The 19237-nt window shown below is 40.6% G+C and overlaps 1 protein-coding gene across 2 annotated transcripts; it reads right to left on the bottom strand.

Annotated features, from left to right (window-relative positions):
* Positions 1–608: 608 nt before the first annotated feature.
* vap (vascular associated protein) lies at positions 609–14142 on the bottom strand. 2 transcript variants are annotated; one of them, XM_085163594.1, is made up of 12 exons: positions 13893–14142; positions 13585–13776; positions 12926–13309; positions 10649–12589; positions 10461–10549; positions 10281–10339; positions 9519–9682; positions 7932–8097; positions 7652–7843; positions 5253–5474; positions 3304–3463; positions 609–3198 (listed from the first exon to the last, which is right to left on the bottom strand). In XM_085163594.1, exons 2-12 carry the CDS (start codon positions 13625–13627, stop codon positions 3124–3126), a joined length of 3495 nt encoding a protein of 1164 aa, XP_085019720.1. In that variant the 5' UTR covers positions 13628–13776; positions 13893–14142; the 3' UTR covers positions 609–3123. The 2 variants fall into 2 exon arrangements, with proteins under 2 accessions (XP_085019720.1, XP_085019721.1); XM_085163595.1 differs by lacking the exons at positions 12926–13309; positions 13893–14142 and having other exon boundaries at positions 13585–13866.
* Between the last annotated feature and the right edge of the window lie 5095 nt (positions 14143–19237).

Below are 19237 nucleotides of genomic sequence, written 5' to 3' on the forward strand. Positions count from 1 at the left end.
GATGAACAGGCGTGTTATTTTCAGAACATACTTCTATTAGGTGTCAAAATAAAAACAATTAGGCCTGGATTGATTACTCAGGAACATGATTCACTTCTGGTATGCATACAGCCTACATACAGGCAGGTATTTCACACACCATTGTTTGCCTCTGGCCTGAAACTATTTCAATGCTTTGTTGATTTTTTTTTATTTTAATTTTTATAATGAAAATCCTTCTCCAAGGCTCATTTTATAAGTTGACCAGAGATTAGGTGGCTGGATGGGCTTTAACTCAATAAGGGCACCGGACAAAGCCTCATAAACTTACATTAGGAATTCTCACAGGCCCTGTGTGTTCCTAATAAGGATATATGGGAGCTGGATCACCAAAAGGCACAGGAAGCAAGCTTTTAAAGTGCCTCACTTCTACAGATGGAGGAAGTGACCACACAGACATGCAAACACACACACACACACACACACACACACACACACACACACACACACACACACACACACACACACACACACACACACAGCTAGGTGTAGGTAGGTGATCAGGTGATCGGAGAACTGGCTTTTCTGCTCAGCATTATCCTGCTTTGAATTGACGTTAAACACACCAACACACACACACACACACACACACACACACACACACACACACACACACACACACACACACACACACACACACACCAAGTATAGAAGCAGGGCACCACCATCCCTTTAAGAGTTCCTTTGGATGACGTCCATATAAGGAGATATTGGAGAGAGTCACATGGGGGGAAGAATGCGCTGCTCCGGTCATGTGACCACTCTGAGGAAATGAATGAATCTCCCTTTTTAAGGCCATGTTTGTCTGTTACCGCTCACATTTTCTTCTGTATTCTTTATCCGATTTATGTTTCAATCACAGTTTTAAAGGATTAAATGTATCTTTTAAAATAATCTTTTAAACTTTGTTCTCTATCCAGACAGAAGTTTCTCAATCTCACGCCTTTCCTTGAGCAATTTCAAAACTAGGCCGCGTGCATGACTCATGCACGCATTACAACACATAAATGTAGGCACTCCCTCCCTGCATTGCTCACTCACACAGTCAGAGAAACTCACAGTCCTGGGTAAGGCCAGCTCTGACTAAGACCGTATATGGAAGAAGCTGGCAGGTAGCTTCTGTCCACTTCTCACTCATCCCCCTCTCTCCCCACCCTCTCCCTTTAAACTCCCATTAAGTCTCCAATTCAGCCACTCTCTTTTTCTGTATGTGAGCACCATGTATGCTCAGTATGCATACTTTACCTGTCTCAATCTTCACCATGTTTCCAGTCGCTTAATGGTCACATTCCAGCAGAGTTTCATACACAGCATTGAGGGGGCGGGGCTCGTGTATGTGTGGTATGCCTGTGCTACAGTAGAAAAAACGAGAACGAAAGAAGGTATAGGAAACACTAAAATATTAGATTAGAAGAAGCCACAAAATTAAGTCGTTAGTGGTCTTTTAGCTATTACTGCAGTTAAAATGAAAATCAGAGAAACCACATTTAGTAAATAATAGCACATTTATTACTGTGAAATAACAATGCATCTCATGTGAATAATGTAAGGCATTAGCACGAAGTCTTCTGTCAACCTTTAAGCTTACTGAATTTTTAATTCTAAAATATTATGTCCTATCTTAGAGTCACAGGGACACACAACCTTTCTTTTAGGCCCCTAACAGATGAGATACAGGGCTACAAGATTAGGAACAATAATGATATGCAGTATTATGCTTGCGTCACCTCATTTCTTTATATTTTGTTTAGGCAAAAACAGAGTTTGTACAATTCTAAGGAACTCGAAAGTCAATACTTTGTATGACAATCCTTACTCTCCAACATAGTCTGAACTCTTAGGCAAGCTTTCTCATACTTTATTTAAGTAGTCTTCAGGAATAGTTCTGGAGGCTTTCTAAAGGACATTCAAAGCTTTCTTGTTTCTCTGTTATACTGCTTTTTGTTCTGTTCTCTGTAAAGATGATCCCACACTGCTTCCGTAATGTTGAGGTCCAGCCTCTGGGGAGGCCGATTCATAATCTTTCATTGTGTGTTTTTCTACCCAGGTATGCATTTACTGTATTAGGAGTGTGTTTGGATCACTGTCATGCTGAAAAATAAACTTGTTGCCAATTAGATGCTTTCCAGATGGTATTGCATTGTGGATCTAAATTTGACAGCACTTCTTCTGTGTTCATAATTCCATCAATTCTGACAAGATCTCCATCACCACTGGCTGAAATGCAGCTCCAAATCATGACAGAGCCTCCAATGTGTTTTACAGATTAATGTAGACACTCACTGTGGTAGCGCTCTCCCTACCTCCTTCATAAAAAGACAATGATGTGAACCAAAAAGTACATAAATTCCAGTTTGGATTTACCCCTTCATCAGACCTGCTGCCACTGATTTTCAGTACACTTCTTATGAAATTAGGCACACTTCACCTTTTTCTCCCAGTTTCCTTTCCTTAACTAGGACTTCTTGACCTTTCCACTGATGGATCAACTGGATCAGGTGAAGATCCTGATGCATCTCTCCTGTCAGGAAACAGCCAGTGTCCAAGGAACTTCGAAGAAAGCCTGGAGAACTATTGTTCATCAACACTTGGAAAATTACAAAAAAGTCCCGCTCCTTGGAAGCAAAATATGTAGAAAGCAGGGGTGGTAACTAAAAATGTTTCAGCTAGTACTTAAATCAATTAGTCTGTACTAAAATGTGAGAACATCTTTGTGTTTTTATTTTATTATTGTATTCGTAAGTGTAAAGTCTTCAGTTGTTATTGGAAGTAAGAGTATAAATATCATTTGATGGCTTTAATTCCAAAAGTAAATACAATATATTGATGCCCTGAGTAACAGTAGAACATTTTCCAAGACCTTGTACCACACATGACAGACATGCAGCTAACATCTCAGCATCAGAAACAGATTTAATCTTTCAAAAAAAAAAAGAAAAAAAAGAAAGAAATATGTACACATTTATACATTTACTGCCTTACTTTTTTTTTTTTTATTAACAAAACACAAATATTTTAACTTTACAATGCATTAATAAACTGTAAAAACCAGTGTCAGAACAGATTGAATCCTCCATATGCAAGTCAAGCAGTCCAGCTCTTCCCCATGTCTACAAGCTCCATGCCTTCACAGTAGGACCGTGGTCGTGACACCCTGACCTGGTTTCATAGAGAAACATCGCATCATTCAAACTGTGAAACCACGCAGACGTTTGTATCTTACCGAAACTCTCATGGAAACCACATGTACAGTCACACACTCACTGTGGGTGTCCTGTGAGAAGCCAGTTGCTGCAGAAGTGGAAATGGAGTCCAGTGAATGGGTTCCACTGGCCAGCTACACACTGAAAGGTCACTGGCCTTACCCGAGTCCAGCACACCATCCCCCATGCTCATCTCACTCCCCCTCCATCCATACTGGGAACTACAGGGTGTAAAAGGATTATTTACATTATTTAAACACTTCAAGTTCAAATTAGTAGATATTTTAAGCAACAGTTAGGGAAGTGAGTAGTGAAATCTTTGAATGAGTGGGTTTTTAGAGAGATTACTTATTAACATTTAAACTAGACTCGAGTGTATTTTGCATTTATGTACTAATTATTATGTTGTGCTAAGTCCTGCAGTTAATTATGGATAGTTCATTTCATTTCCTATCCAGTTCAACTTATCCCAAACTGTATGAAGTGAGTTTAGTTTGGATTATTTTGGAAGCCCAGTCCACTGATGCCCTAACATCTTACTTCTTGAAGAAACCTCTGCTGCACATGATACATTCATTAGAGTTAGCTGCGGTGGGAACTGGCAATTAAAAGCACCTCACACACATTTAGAGCTCACGCTAATGCCTCAGAGTTTAATTAGAAACTCCATTTCAACATTAACTCTCCAGGAACTGACTAGAAATTTGGACTCTGTGCTTATGAATCAAAATCTGACATTTTTGTGAAACTACCATGTATTAGTGAGATGCAGAGGTGGCGAACAGAGGGCATTTGCGGCTTCTGCTGGCAACTTGAAGCTGGCTCCAAAAGCGAGTCAATGTCTACAGACTCCCATCCATGTTAAAATGGCCAGCTTTACAGTCTTAAACAACAACAACAACAACAACAACAACAACAACATGTCCACTACAAAAATAGATTGTGCCCTCTCCAAAACATCTATATGGTGGGTGATATATTAGTTTCAATTTCTTCTTCTTATTTTAATAATTGATTTATCGGGCTACTAGAGTCTGATATTCCCCACCTGACCTATGCTGTTGATGCCATTCTGGAGCATTTGGAGAGTGACTGGGACATGAATAACTTGAGCCGATTATATAATATTTTATTACACTGTAATTCTTACTAGGCAGCTCATTCTCTTGACAACAATTTCTTTAAAGCTATAACACATTTTGGGGTAAGACTGAAAGAAAGGCAGATTTGAAATGTAAAAGGGAAGTCAGAGGTCAAATGTTACATGATATTTGGATGCAAGCTACGGTGTGAGATTTACAATCCCCATGTACCAGGATCATTTCCTAAATGCTGCCAATGCAAACACAGGCAGAAGAATTTTAAGCAGTTTTAAGATAAAAGACATTTTATGAAAGTTTGACCTTAGGATATAGGGATATTCCTTATATCCCATCCCATATGGAAAAGAAATAGTAAAAACTTATATGACTTAACTCATGAAAGTGGCCACTTTTATGAGTAAATCATATAAGGCTTACATGATTTACTCATGAAAGTGGCCACTTTCTCACTACTTTCATATATTGTTTTAGTAAGCATCCAAAACATACAAGTTTCATTATATAATTTTTCAAGGGATCTTATATCTGTTTTTACTCTTGTATGCTTTTCATACAAGCTTCACACAAGACAGATACAAACTTTATAAGATATATATATATATATATATATATATATATATATATATATATATATATATATATATATATATATGCTGTCAATACAAAAAAAAATGTCAGTAAGAAACAGTTTTAGCTTTACTGGCTTTAAAACATGTAAATATTCCAAGGTGACCACAGTGACCATCACTGATAACTGTGAACCAAGTTTGTTTTTAAGCTTCAAGAGTGGCATTGGTGAGAACAGAGAAGCTTTTCACTGAAAACTCTCCCACATTTTGGAACACACAACTCACTGTCAGACAATGAACTGTGTGTGTGTGTGTGTGTGTGTGTGTGCTGTATATACCTGTGGGGGTAGATTGTGTTGATTCGTGTTCCGTGGCTGGGGCAGGTGGAAGCCAGTGACAGCGTGTCGTCGTGGTAACAGCAGGGGCGGTCAAGCGCTCGCAGATGCAGCAACTCATCGGAGCGTGTGAAGGCAGGATTGTCCAATGAGTCTGCTGATCCCGCCCACGAGCGCAACCAGAAGCGACCTGACAGCTCATCAAAGTGGTTGAATCTGCGATAGCTGCGCAAACAAAATCGTGAGAGGTCACAGGGTACAATGATTGTTGTTGTTGTTGTTGTTGCTTCTCTTTGCAATCTGGGTTTTCCTTCTTTTTAAACAATTGTGTGCCAGCTTTAAACGTTTCACATGAACAAAATTTCAAGAAGGAAAAAAAAAAAAAAAAAAAAAAAATCAACCTAGTCGATGGGAGACAGGTGGGGTCATAACTTGAACCTTATCTCTGTGGTATTCATAGAAGGTCTTATTTTACCCCTAAAAGAGTTTCTTCTTAAAAGCTCTTCACAAAGCTGCTCAGTTTCACCGAGGAACAAAGAACTCCTATGACAACAGAAAGGTCGGAGATGACCCCGCTCATACAGATGATGTTATGTTTCATGAATGAACTGATGTGTCACAGTGACACATGACTGCTCCTTGCCAGTGAATAACTTTCCATTTACCAGAAATAGATCAGTAGGTAAGAAGAAACATCAGATTTGTTTAAAACATTGCAGATCAAGAACAATATAAACTATACCGCTTAATCACCATTTAATGGGCACAGGTGACTTTTTCCAAGTTATTTTAATAGCACAAATTCCACTTATAAACACCTTTAAAACCCAGCCATTGCCCTGAAACCAGTAGTTGTCAGCAGTTTTGTAATGAACTCTAGTTTACAACCAGGGTTTGTGTACACTCTGTATACTGGCAGGAGATTACTACTCTAAGATGTATAACCAATTGTGACTGACAGCTGCGATATTTCTGTTCATCAGTGCTGCACAAAGATTATAGAAAGGCCAGAACTGTTCAGCATATCTGATGTATTTGTTTTACCTTACAATATAAAGCGCCTTAAGGCAACTGTTGTTGTGATTTGGTGCTATATAACTAAATGAATATTATATGGAGTCATCATGAAGTCAAATAAAAAAAAAAAATAAAAAAAAATGCATTTAGCGGTGTTTTAGTATAGTCATAAAAGGTAAATCCTCCCCATTATTTGTATAAAAATCCTCTGGGATAACTTCTTTTAGGCTAATTTTAAAATATTTTCCTGTGCGAAATAAAATGCTTTGCAAAGTTTCTCTAAACTCAGGCAATTATGAGCTACTTTTAGTCTTGGGATGTTTAAAAAAGAACTCTAAAGAGGTCCCAATTTCCTGGAAAACACACATTTCCTACTCTAAGTAGACATACTGGATGTCAGGCTTAGCTTCAGACTTATTACTTCCCGTCAGATCTTTGTCTTTGTACATGCCCAATATTCAGTCAAACAAACAGTATCTTGAATAAGATTGATATGCTTTTGCCTCTTGCAGTCTCAGTTTATTATTAAGGTTCAAATGAAAAGTGCTTCGACACAAGAATCCTTGTAGGTAGACTTTGATGAAGCTGAATCCAAGTCTCTGCACGCCATCATATTAGAACCATCCAAAACTACAAGGTCATTTTTTCCAGACTACACTTGGAGGAACACCCGTGGTTTAAAAACAAACATTAATATAAAAAGAAAGTACACAGAATTGAGATTGCATTTATGCTGGATTTACTAATATTACCATGCATACACCTCTAATATTAGTTGTGTAGGAGGCATTTCCGTTCAGGAACATCTTGTCTAATAGGATTCCTCATCTCCTGGTCCAGCACCCTAATGAAACATGTCACAGTATCAATGACTGTGTCTGTGTGCTCAGCTGTCAGCATATGTGGAGGTTAGACATTCAGATTGAGCCAGCAGTCCAGTTCCACCTTCATCCTTAGTATGTGCGTTGTCAGCTAGACTGTGCCACCTAGTGGCAATGAGTGTTTACAGTTACTGAAGAGCATGTGCGTTTATGTCAGTCTCTGTTTTTTCTCTCGTGGATCACAACAGAATACTTTCACCTATTGTGACTACTGCGATTTACTGTACGTCACAAATATGCACGTTTTTACTATAAATTTTAAGGTTTATGGAAATACTTATCATCCAAAAAATATGTAACCTTTGCAGTGAAAACCACAATGGATCTAAAAGCAAACAAGATGTGACTGAAGAGCAATCTTTCAGTTTTAATTAATATATAAATATATTCATTTTAAAAATCCACTGTGGTGGTGCAGAAAGGCAAAATTAGAAAAATTGTATAATTAACAAAATATGCATACGCCTGAACTGTAGGTGTGTCTTAATAAAAGTCTTTTCCTACCTGCTGCGAGTCTGGTCTACTTTGGCCTGGATCAGAATTGCTCGATAGCGTCGCACTGCCACAAACGCCAAAATGATGATCACTGTCACTATGATGAGTAAGATGGCAAGGCACACACCAATGAGACGTGCGCGGGTCATCCTGACATCGCACCTCTCACCCATGAACCAGAAATCGTCACCTGCAAGGCAGCTAATGCCCAAATACAAGTCATTTACACATGCAAACAAAATATGCCTGGATGAACAAAAAGATTTGCTTTTCCTTTTAATGTTCTTACCGGCAAACTGGAAGCTGGTGTGGATGGTGTGTGCAGATGCCGTGATGGTGGCAGTAGTCAAAGTGGCAGACTGAGGAACAGCTGTAGTTGGCAGTGCCAGGCTGGGAAACACACTTATATCCTGCAGAGCACTGCAGTAACCAGTCACAGATGTCGCCCTGCAGACCTGAGGGGAAGGCATGTTTAAAAAGAATTAAAGAAAATAATAAAGTTGGTGCCATTTTTTAATTTTCTTACCATAAAGTGATCTAACTGTAATAATATATGCATCCAAAAAGCAGACAGGCACTGAAGTTTTTAGTAAACACATGAATATCATGCAATTACACATTAAGCTAATGTGTCACAAGGCTGAATTTTCAGTTGTACTTGAGATACTTGAGACTTATTGTTGATTAGGTTCTCCATTAACCAGCTGATAATGTTTCTTATTTGGTCTAAACAGTAATCCGTATTTCAAAAATTGTTACAAGTATGTGCACTGTATGGACAAAAGGTTACATCGCTTGATCTTTGAGCTGTTTTCAGTCCTGTGACCTGGACGCTGAGTTGTGAAAAAAACTGTCTTTCTAAAGAGTTAACTGAATTCAAGTGTTGGACTGTTATTGCAAGGATGTTTTCATTGCAATAATTCAATTTGTCAAATCTCTTCCGTCCAAGATTTCCACCATTTAAAAGGAATCACCACACCAGGTAGTTGTAACTCAGTCACCAAAGTAACAGATCACATAAAGTCACAAAGTGATGAGGTACATAGTGTGTAAAAGTCACCAACACTCTGACTCCAAACTTCCTCTGGCATTAACATCAGCACAAGAAATGCGCATCAAGTGCTTCATGACACGAGTTTTGATGGCTGAGCATCCCCTGAAAATAGAAATGAACTAGCCACATTTTCAGTATCTAAAAGGTTTTACTTTCTCACCTGGAGAAATATAAAAATTTATTATAAAGTTTCCCCACTTTTAGAATAATTATCATCTTAAAGCTACATGACATCACTCTTGCTTTTCTGGTGAAGATGTCTGTAGCATGTGCTCTCCTCACATGTTATGCCTCTAACAAGCATGCAGTACAAAAATAAATCACTGAACCTACTACGTTTCTTACCAAATGACTATTTAAACTACACTGCAGCACTTCTGCATTGTAGATTTTTCCTGATGCCAAACATTAAAATGGAAACCAATAAAATGACTCCACGCTATAGTAAAGAAGAAAAAGTTTGTTAGACCAAGCCAGGTAGAATAATTAGATTTTTCATAATTAGATTTTGAGCTTAACTGAGTCAGGCTAACTGAGTTACGATGTTTACATCAGTTTTCCTGTATCTGGGTTAATTGAATAAAGAAGCTAAAAAACTGAACTTTCTCTCAGGTTAATGAAGAAACTCAGGACATCTTGGTGTCAATTTTTGACATTGATGACAAACTCAAACACCCTGTCTTCTGCAGAGAGATGACAGGAAATGAACGGAAAGATATTAAGAACAATGTGCATGAAAAGGCAACCAGACTCCTCCCAAACTGCTCAGCCACCAGGGCTTCAGTCAGCTGCCTGCAGACAGGCACGCAAACACAGGCTTACCTCCGACTGTGATGTTGGTGATCCTGGAAGTCCTGAATGTCCTCTTGTTGCGAACAGCCTGGGCTAGTCCAGTACGCTCCAGCAGTGATGTGGGTTCTGTCATGCTGAGCCACTCCAGAGCTCTGCTGGTTTTGAACTCCAGCAGGCTCTGCACTGCACGGCCACTGGAACAAAAACAGAACTGGAGATTTACTTTCTGTACCTCTTTTTACGCAACTTTCTGTGACCGATCCCAAAGCATAACCCAATTACAATTTCCACTGTGCTTTAGTTAGATCAAAACATTCCAGTCGGGAGATTATGTGAGCCCTGTTGATAAACTGAGGGATAGCTAATAAAATTAATGTCGGGAAAGCAACATAGAGGTTAGAGACCATTACATAATTTAATGGACACTGACTTTAATTTCCAAAGTCCCGTTAGCTGCATGGGTAAAAAAAAAAAGAAGTTAATACTTAGGAAAGGGGAGAAAAATGCAGAAGGATGATGAAGAATTTATTATGTTTTTTTTTTCTCACTTTTTTTTCCTAATGATGTTTAACTCTGGTGCATTTTTTTGGTGTTTTAATTTTCTTTACTTATATCTGAGAGTTTATATCTTCCCCTAGTGGCAATGATGTATTTAACTTCCCATAACCTGGGATAGGAAACACACACAACTGAGAAATGGACAGTACATATTGAGAGACAAGGTGGAGCTAATTGAAACCTAGAAAGAGCCTGGAGGTGCCTTTCGTTTTCAGCTTGTCTGCACCACCTCACCTGCTCCAGACTCCCAGCAGCCGGCTGAACCCCGGGGCTTTCTGTAGGTATGGCTTCATCTGAAAGAAACCTTAATTGAGAACTCTGTAGAAACTACTCAGCTGAAGTCAAAAATACTTAATTATTTGATTATTTCTGCTTTTTTTGTGCCAGTGTGTGTGTTATTGTACAATCCCTCACCCAGGTAGTAGTGTCGTTCTCCAAATTGACATTTGAAGCCAACATGGGCTCTTCTACAACTATCTGCAGCAGCAGCTCAACTGACTCCACTGGACAGAACAAGTAAATAAACTAATTTCAGGACTTCTGGATATATAATCAGGATATTTACCTAAACGTAAAACACTTCAGTGGTGTTTGGGAAGTACCTCTTATGGCAGCAGGCTGATCTGGCACGATGTAGAACTTGGGACTGTTTGTGGAGCTTCGAGCGGGTGTGGAGGTTAAAGCAGAAGAGGGCTCCTGGCTGGGATGCATGGTTGTCCGCTGTGGAGGTTGCTGTGGTAGTCCAGATGTGGGAGTGCGTGTGGTCGTGCTGCTGGGAGACCACTGCCAGAACTTATCATACTTTTCTACTTGTACTTCTCCATCTCCATGTCCATAATCTAATGTTACAGTAGAAGGGAGAGGAGTATGTGTAGTAGTAGTAATAATTAGGGGTTGGGATTGGTTACGTGTTGGTGACATATTAGTAGAAGTCGGAGGAGGCGGGTGATTGTGTGTAGGAGGTGACATTCGTGGAGGTGAAGGCGTGGTTTTGTTGACTGTGTGGTCCGTGGACTGAGACACAGACGAGGTTAAAGCGGGGTGTGAACTATCAGGAAATGTACTGTGTGTGTGGAGTGTGTACAAAGCTGTAGAGGACTCTGTGGATGTGGTGGATGATGAAACAGCAACAGCAGTAGAATCTGTGGGCGAGTCATCACGTAGGAGTGCGTGAGCAGGATGCAGAGTGTATGTCACTCCAGTGGTTCCTGTGATGGCTGAGTTTTGGGTTACACCTCCCACGGTCAGCGCTGCCCTGGGTGTAGAAGAAGAATCGGTGAACCCTGAAGTCCAACTGTAAGCCTTGGTAATACCAGGTGGGGAAGGGGTAGTGTTTCTAGTCGGGTGCGCATCAATGATATTTCTGCGTGCGCTTTCTACTGCCGTTTGTGTCTCTTTGTCTGTCTGTGTAAATGAAGATGACTTGTAAGCAGAATGTGTGGGGCTCTCTGTGCTTTGAGGAGAGTCTGTTAGACTCCTTGAGGAAGATGGGAGCGTCATCTCAGTTTGTTCAAACTTATCAGGCAACTCAGATGTGACAGTCTGAGCAGCAGCAACAGATACAAATGCGTTAATTTGACTTATGTTTGGATGAACTGGATCAGCCTCCCCAGTGCTAACAACATTGTTGAGCTCTGTGAAGTGGGTGTTGAATGAATGAGTGCCGCTGTAAACTTCTGAAGATGATGATGTTGATGATGCAGTGGGTTCAGTGTGGGTTTGTGCACTGAAGTCATCCTGCAGTGTTTTGATGGAGGATTTTAAAGGGTCAGAAGTGACAGCAAAGGTCAGGTCAGAATTATGTCTGTCTGTGCTTCTCTGGCTCCTCCAGGAATGAGGCCGTTCATCTCCAGATGTCCCACTAACACCCACACCATGTGCGGTTATGCCTGTATGACCTGTCCTGGAGGAAGATAGCTCAGCTGGAGCAGAAGTACGGAGAGGAACGCTGGCGCTGGACACTCTTTGATCCATTTGTGTGGCAACATCTTTGCCTGTGTTTTCAGATGTCTGAATGGATGTATCTTGTATAGCTTTGCCAAACACGAGAGCTGAACTACTGGCTGTTTCCTCTGTCAACGCCATCAGAGTTTGAAGGCTTTTTTCAGTCGGGTTTGAGGGTGTGCTTGTATTGGGGCCTGCACTGAGTCCATGCTGAAAATATGGGTGTGTTGTATTTCTGGCAGCCATGGGCCCATCGGTGAGGTGAGCAGCTCCAGATGTTTCCGCTCCATTGTCTGGTTTTTCCTCAGGAAGAGGGAGAGTTTCCCTATCACTTCTCCCAGCGACAGGGAGTCCCTGCTGGGGTGAGGTGGGGTTCAGCAGTCCTTGATCCAGAGAGGAGGCACTAGACACAGACAGAGGTGCAAAACTCCTCTCCAGACCATCGTAGGTGTGATCTCTGCCCTCCTTCGTGCCTCTCGCCACTTCTTGATCAACAGGACTATTTGTAAAGCTGGTTCCTGTTGGAAACCATTGAGTGGGGTCTAGGTCTGGATGTTGGGTTGAGTGGTCCTCCGAGGAATTCCTCTCATCTTCCTGGACTGGAAAACCAGGAACAAACACAATAACAGAGAGAGACAGGGTGAGAAGAGACAGAGTGGAAATCACAACAACATAACATTGCTCTATGTAACACCACAGAGGGAGATAAGATCTTTCCGACAGATTCCCAGCTCACGGCACAGTTGGAACAACACATTTTCACAGCATGTTAAACTATACACTGCTGAACCCGACCTAAATCATGAATATATTTCATGTATTCACTGAGAACATCAGGAGGCAGAAACAGCTCTAAAAATACCAGAAATAAATGTCATTATGATTCTCGTGATAGGACTAAGCAGTGGCTGGTTATTGTAGGAATGTTTTCTCACCATAATAAGCCAGCTGAACTGCATTTAAAGAACGTCCTGCTCCTGTCCAAGTGAGGGCGGCTTTGTTCTTGTCACAACCAGACAGCAGAGCCTTGCCCCCGCTGGCCAAGGCTCGATCTTCTTCCTTCCAGACACAGCGCACCGATATACTTGAACCATTTTCCAACCATACTAACTTTAAGAGTACCTGCCCTCCCAAAGGGATATCTATCACCCAAGTGCAAACTGAAACCTGTGAGGTTTTGTCAGACTGCAGGATCATGGGGTCGAAACTGCTGCTGTTAGTAAACAGTCCAGCCAAAGTGAGATTGATGTGACCAGCAGGCTTTTGGTCCAAGCTGACATTTCCACCACAGTGATGATATGAAGAGGCCAGCGCTTTATCTGAGAAGAGAAAGAAAAACCTTGCTAGACTTGTGCAGTTCAAATTGGATTTGATGGAATAAGGTGAGGGAAGTACAACCAAAAGGATAATTTAAACAGAGAATTTCAGAGCTTACAGAACATCTTATTTCCATTACTAACCCCAATAATATTGAGGTTGATCCGAGAACAAAACGCTGTGTGCATATCACTTTGATTTAGCCTAATTTAAAGACAAAAGAATAGCAAATAGCACAATAACATCTAACATGTCAGCGGCGGGCGGACGTTCTTACCTGTTGTGACGATAAAAAGCAACAGACAGGCGTGGAGCTGCATTTCCAATGGTGAGACATTTCAGTGTAGGACACCCTTTTAATCCAAAACACATGCAGTTTTTTTTACACTGACAACATGTACATGTTACGAGGAGGACGAGCAAACTGCGCAAATGATTAATGAGCTCCAGTCTTTCCTGTGGACTGTCCCTGAGAGGGAGAGAGAGAGAGAGAGAAGGCAGAGAGGCGTCAGAAACTTTCCTCCTCCATCATTTCCTTGTAACGGAAACCGCTGCGCTGTCAGGGGCACAGCGCCGCACACTCACCTAAATTAGACACACGTGTGTGTGAGAGGCAGCCTGTCCTGTACTGCAAAATGGACAGAGGCTTGCGGATGGGAAGGTTTTACGCCGCCTCCAGGCTGTTCCACACGACATTTCAGAGAGGAAGGAATCCAGTGCGTAAAGTCTACACAGGAAAATGACCGCAGGCGGCATGGAGACATGAGAGGGAGCAGTTCATTAGAGCTTTTATACTTACGCCCCACTAGGAGTGCTCGAAAGACTAAAAATGAATGCTATGAACACGTAAACAGGTTTTACGTCTATAGGTTCAAAAAAGTTTAGGAAATGCGGAACAAATGAAAATATACCGGGAAAGCGGATGACACCATTTCTCAAACATGTGGGAGAAAATGAACTTTGGAGGTGAGTTTGTAATTAGAACGTGTAAGATCTGTAATTAAACACATTAGCTTCCTCCCCGATTTTATAACACCATGACACCCCCCGTGGACTGACTTGTTAAGAAACGGTTGCTTTCTACAAGATAGTGATCCGAAACACAGCACCACATTATACAGGAGAAATTTCCACACATTTAAAAACAAACAATCAAAAACAATAACAATCACACTGGACACAGTTTTGTTTTATTCATACAATGCCAACAACAATAATCATGTCAAAGCACTTTAAAGTGTAAGGTAAAGAAATACAGTTTTATAGAGAGAATCCCAGTAAGCACGTGATGTCACTGGAGAGAAATAATAATAAAAAACCCCAGAAACATCTCGTTTAAATCAGTCAGACCATCTGAATGAAAGTCTGCAAGGATGTGACTGCTGCCAATAAAGGATTGTTTGATGAAGCAAATTTCAAAATACATTTCCAATCTTGGTGCTATCATTATCCTTCTTTCATATTCACAAATTTTATAAATGACAGTATACGTTTTCCAGGGAGACCTTAAACAAGCAAATATATATATATCCTGGGAGCTTGAGGGTCCTGCGCAGTATCTTTGCTGTTCCTAGGACTGCATTCTTCTGGACAGAGAACTCGGATATTGTTCCTGGGATCTGCTGGAGCCACTCGCCTAGCTTGGGAGTCACTGCAGCTAGTGTTCCGATTACCACTGGGACCACCGTCACCTTCACCCTGCACATCTTCTCGAGCTTCTTCTCTGAGCCCTTGATAGTTCTCTAACTTCTTGTGTTCCTTATTCCTGATCTTACTTTCATTCGGTATCGCTACATCTATCACTACGGCCGTCTTCTTCTGTTTGTCTACCACTATGTCCGGTTGGTTAGCTACCACTATTTTGTCTGTATCTGGAAATCCCAGAGGATCTTAGCTCGGCCATTCTTGACCACCCTAGGAGGAGTCTCCTATTTTGACATTGGGACTTCCAGTTCATACTCAGCACAGATGTTTGTGTATACTATGCCAGCTACTTAGTTGTTGCGTTCCATGTATGCATGCGTGATAGACCCCAGCCTCGATTAATCTTGTGCTCAGAGCTTGTTCCTGTGCTGCCATGATTAGTGCCTCCGTGCTGTCTTTCAGTCCAGCTTTGTCCAGCCACTGGTAGGACTTCTGGATGTCAGACACTTCCTGTATCTGCCGGTGGTACCATGCCTGTCCTTCCATGATGGTTCCTCCTCTTTCTTGGGTTTCTGCCGGCTGAGGTATTCACTGAGCACGCGGTCGGTGTGGGCCATCTTCCTGAGGTATTCGTGGATTTTCGTTGTCTCACCCTGGACTGTGGTACTGAGACTCACCAGTCCCCAGCCTCCCTCCTTCTGCTTAGCGTACAGCCTCAGGTTGCCCGACTTGGGGTGAAACCCTCTATGCGTGGTAAGGAACTTCCTTGGATTGATGTCAGTGGCTTCTATCTGCTCCTTTGGCCAGCTTATTATCCCAGCACGGTACCTGATCACAGGCAGGGTGTAGATATTCATAGCCTGGATCTTGTTCTTACCATTCAACTGACTCCTCAGGACTTGCCTGATCCTCTGCAGGTACTTGGTGGTTGCAGCTTTCCTAGCGGCCTCTTCATGGTTCCCATTTGCCTGTGGGATCCCCAGGTACTTGTAACTGTGCTCTATGTCTACAGTGTTGCCTTCTGGTAATTATATCCCCTCAGTTCTGACTACCTTCCCTCACTTTGTTACCCGACTACATGCTGTCACTGTGTCTCGTAAGTGTTTATTTTTCATTCAAGAGATCAGTGTGAGAGATACACATATTGACGGGGTCGGGTTATGTTAAAAAGTATAAATTGTTATACTTTGTTCATTGGTTCAAAGGTACCCCACACTTCTTTTTTTTGTTTGCTTGTTTGTTCTGGTGTATTTGTCATTTGAACTGTTATTCTGCCAGAGTAGTCATATTTACAAGATGTCATTGAATGCCCCATTGGTGTGTCAGGAAAACTCTTTTGTACGTATGTTCCATGAAGGGGTTTTGGAGTCGTTCTTTTTTCCACCACAGCGAAGGGCTAGGAGTTGGAGAGGAGCTGCTGTATGTTTTTGTTATCGATCTGATTGTGAAATAAAGCAAATGCAGTGAGAAAGCAACTCCCGGAGTCATCCCTGCCTTAAAGCTGCAACATCAGCATCAGTTTGATTTTGTGACGACAAACTTCATGTGAAGTTCACAACATTGTTCAAGAGATTTGGACACACCAGTTTAGGGAGACATGGGTGCATAGAGTCAGGTCGGGTGCACAGGAGAGGTGAAGAGGAGAGTGTCAGGGGAGATGTGCAACAGAACCAGAGAAAACATTTTTACAAGATGGTAAATCGTGGATTAAGATGTTAATGATTTTGTTGACAAGATTAAAACATCTCGTGCATCAGAGTAAATTCAAGTTTTAAACTACACAGGGTTTAATTTCTCATCTGATATAGTTATTATATTGAACAAACCAGTGATGGAAGCAATAATATGATGAAAACAGTACAAGTGTGTCTAATTTAAACGGTTCCAGTGAACCTTATGTCCCAATCAGCCTTAATTCATCCTTTAATATGTTCAGTGTTACAAAATTGAAGAAAGACAGAAAAGATCACCAGACATTAATCCAATCAGTTTTCAGCTTTGATTCATATTGAAATTTTAAAATCACTAGTGAAAATAAAGGTTTTTGTTTTTGGGGTACATTCCCACAACATTTTGTTCATCCCTTTAGAACAATAATTGGGACACCGGAAAGTTAATTACAATGACCATTGTGGCCTCTGTGCTTGTCCTGCTAGACCTCAGAGCAGCAATTGATGCTGTTGACCATAATATTTTATTACAGTTATTATTATTTATTAAATGGAGAGTTATCTTTACACACTGAGTTTAATTATGGAGTTCCACAGGGATCTGTGCTAGGACCAGTTCTATTTATCTCATACATGCTGCCCTTATCATTAGAAAGGATAGAAAATATGGAGCAAATATGGTTGTTTCATGGGTACCTGCTCTATCATGCTATGTTTTTTGAACACCGTGACACAAAAAAAAAAAAGCGAGATCAAATCTTTTTTATGCGAGTACACAATCCCATTGCATAACATCAGCATTTTTTATATACGCTATCAGTTAAATATTTGAACATACCTTCTCATTTAATAGTTTTTCTTTTTTTATGACTATTTACATTGTAGATTCTCACCAAAGCTTCAGAACTATGAATGAACACATATGGAATGATGTAGTAAACAAAAAATATATATTTTAGAATCTTCAAGATACACACATTTGCTTTCATCACTGCTTTGCACACTGTTGACATCAAGGGCGTAGATTTGGTTTTGGCATTGGCATTGGTGGGGACAGTTGTTTCAACCACCTAACTCTGCCCTGTTTCTTTCTTTTTTTTCCTTTTTGGCTTTGCTTCTTGATAAAAAAAAAGGGAGAAATATACTTGCCTACATATGCTATTCTACATTTTTTAAACCATTTAAAATTACAATTCATAGTTTTATATGTGAATTATATAATGTTAAATTACTATTAAACAAATGACTGACTAAGTATTTTAGACTTTAGTTTACTTCAGCCATATTCCATATAAATCAGGTATCATACAAAATACAGTCATGACAATAAAAGAATATGACTTTAAGGACTTAAATGTGGGACGGAGAGATTTCGCAGGTCTTTCCTCCCCACTGCTGTCAGACTCCACAACAAAGACTTTTGTAGCTGATCAAACCCACACAAACCCACACTGTGCAATAAGACTAAGTGCAATACCCTTTTCTGACAAAGTTGTATTTTTACTCAGTTGTATATAACATTTGTATTCTATTTTTATCCTATTGTATATAATACAACTGATTGCATTAGGACATATTGCCACCTGATAAAATAACACATTGATTCGTGCCATATAAAAAGTGAGACAATCAGATTCTTTGCCAAATATACACTAATGAATCAATTTACATCAGCAGCCTAACAACTGTCATGATAATAAATACTAGTTAATCTATAGCACCAAATCATCAGTCATCACCTGTGACCTTGCCTCTTCACCTCTGTCTGAGCTACAACATGGCAGAGCTGCCTCTGTCACCTGATAAATAACAGCGAGACATTCCAAATACATGCAGTCACACATGTGCTTCAAATACAGTAATGAACCACCAAGTCATCATCCAACTTCACCTGTGATCTTGTATCACCCTATGAATATGTCAGTGCCACTAGGATGAAATTATTGTCACCAACATTTTAAGACATATAATTTTAACAGCCTCTGTAAACTAATATCCTGGCTTGCTCGAGGCTGCCATTTTTTCTGACAGTTTCAATCAAAATTAGAAATGCTACTCTGGGAGACTGAGATAACTAATAGTGCTGCCTGTTGTGCAGAGAGTTTCCAAAAAACGTTCATGGTTACATACAATTTTAGACTGATGTGGGCCAAAGCCTAGCATAGCCTGTAACTTTATTAGTGAACTTGACTTTAAGCGACTTACAGGTTTCTTTGAAAAATATTTGCTTATATCCAGGTTCTTCCTTTTTGCTGCCATCCTCCTCTCCTCCTTGCAGGTCCTCGCAGTGCAGGCTTGCCGCTGCTAAAACTAAACAGAGCTCCCTGAAAGCCACAACCAATCACATTGGCCATATTTGTCACATGAGGTAGGACTCCAGTAGAGAACGTAATTTAACTCTTTCTGCACCGCTAGGTGAACGAGACGTTGACAGATCATTTTTTTTCTTTCTATCAGGTTTGTTTTTCTTTACTCTAAGCGATCAAATTATTGGTGGGGATAATTCAGTAATCGCTGGATATTGTTGGGGACATGTCCCTTCCGTCCATGCCAAATCTACGCCCTTGGTTGACATTCTCCTTTTTGGAGAGAGTTAGTCAGACTGTGGATGTGTTA

The sequence above is a fragment of the Neolamprologus multifasciatus genome, chromosome 6, assembly GCF_963576455.1.
Source record: "Neolamprologus multifasciatus chromosome 6, fNeoMul1.2, whole genome shotgun sequence".
NCBI lineage: Eukaryota > Metazoa > Chordata > Actinopteri > Cichliformes > Cichlidae > Neolamprologus > Neolamprologus multifasciatus.

Coding starts and splice junctions, on each gene's coding strand:
- vap (XM_085163594.1), bottom strand. CDS start 13,627: ATGCAGCTCCACGCCTGTCTGTTGCTTTTTATCGTCACAACAG. Junction 13,310..13,584: donor GCTTTTTATCGTCACAACAG/GTAAGAACGTCC, acceptor TTCTCTTCTCAG/ATAAAGCGCTGGCCTCTTCA. Junction 7,844..7,931: donor CACCAGCTTCCAGTTTGCCG/GTAAGAACATTA, acceptor TTTGGGCATTAG/CTGCCTTGCAGGTGACGATT.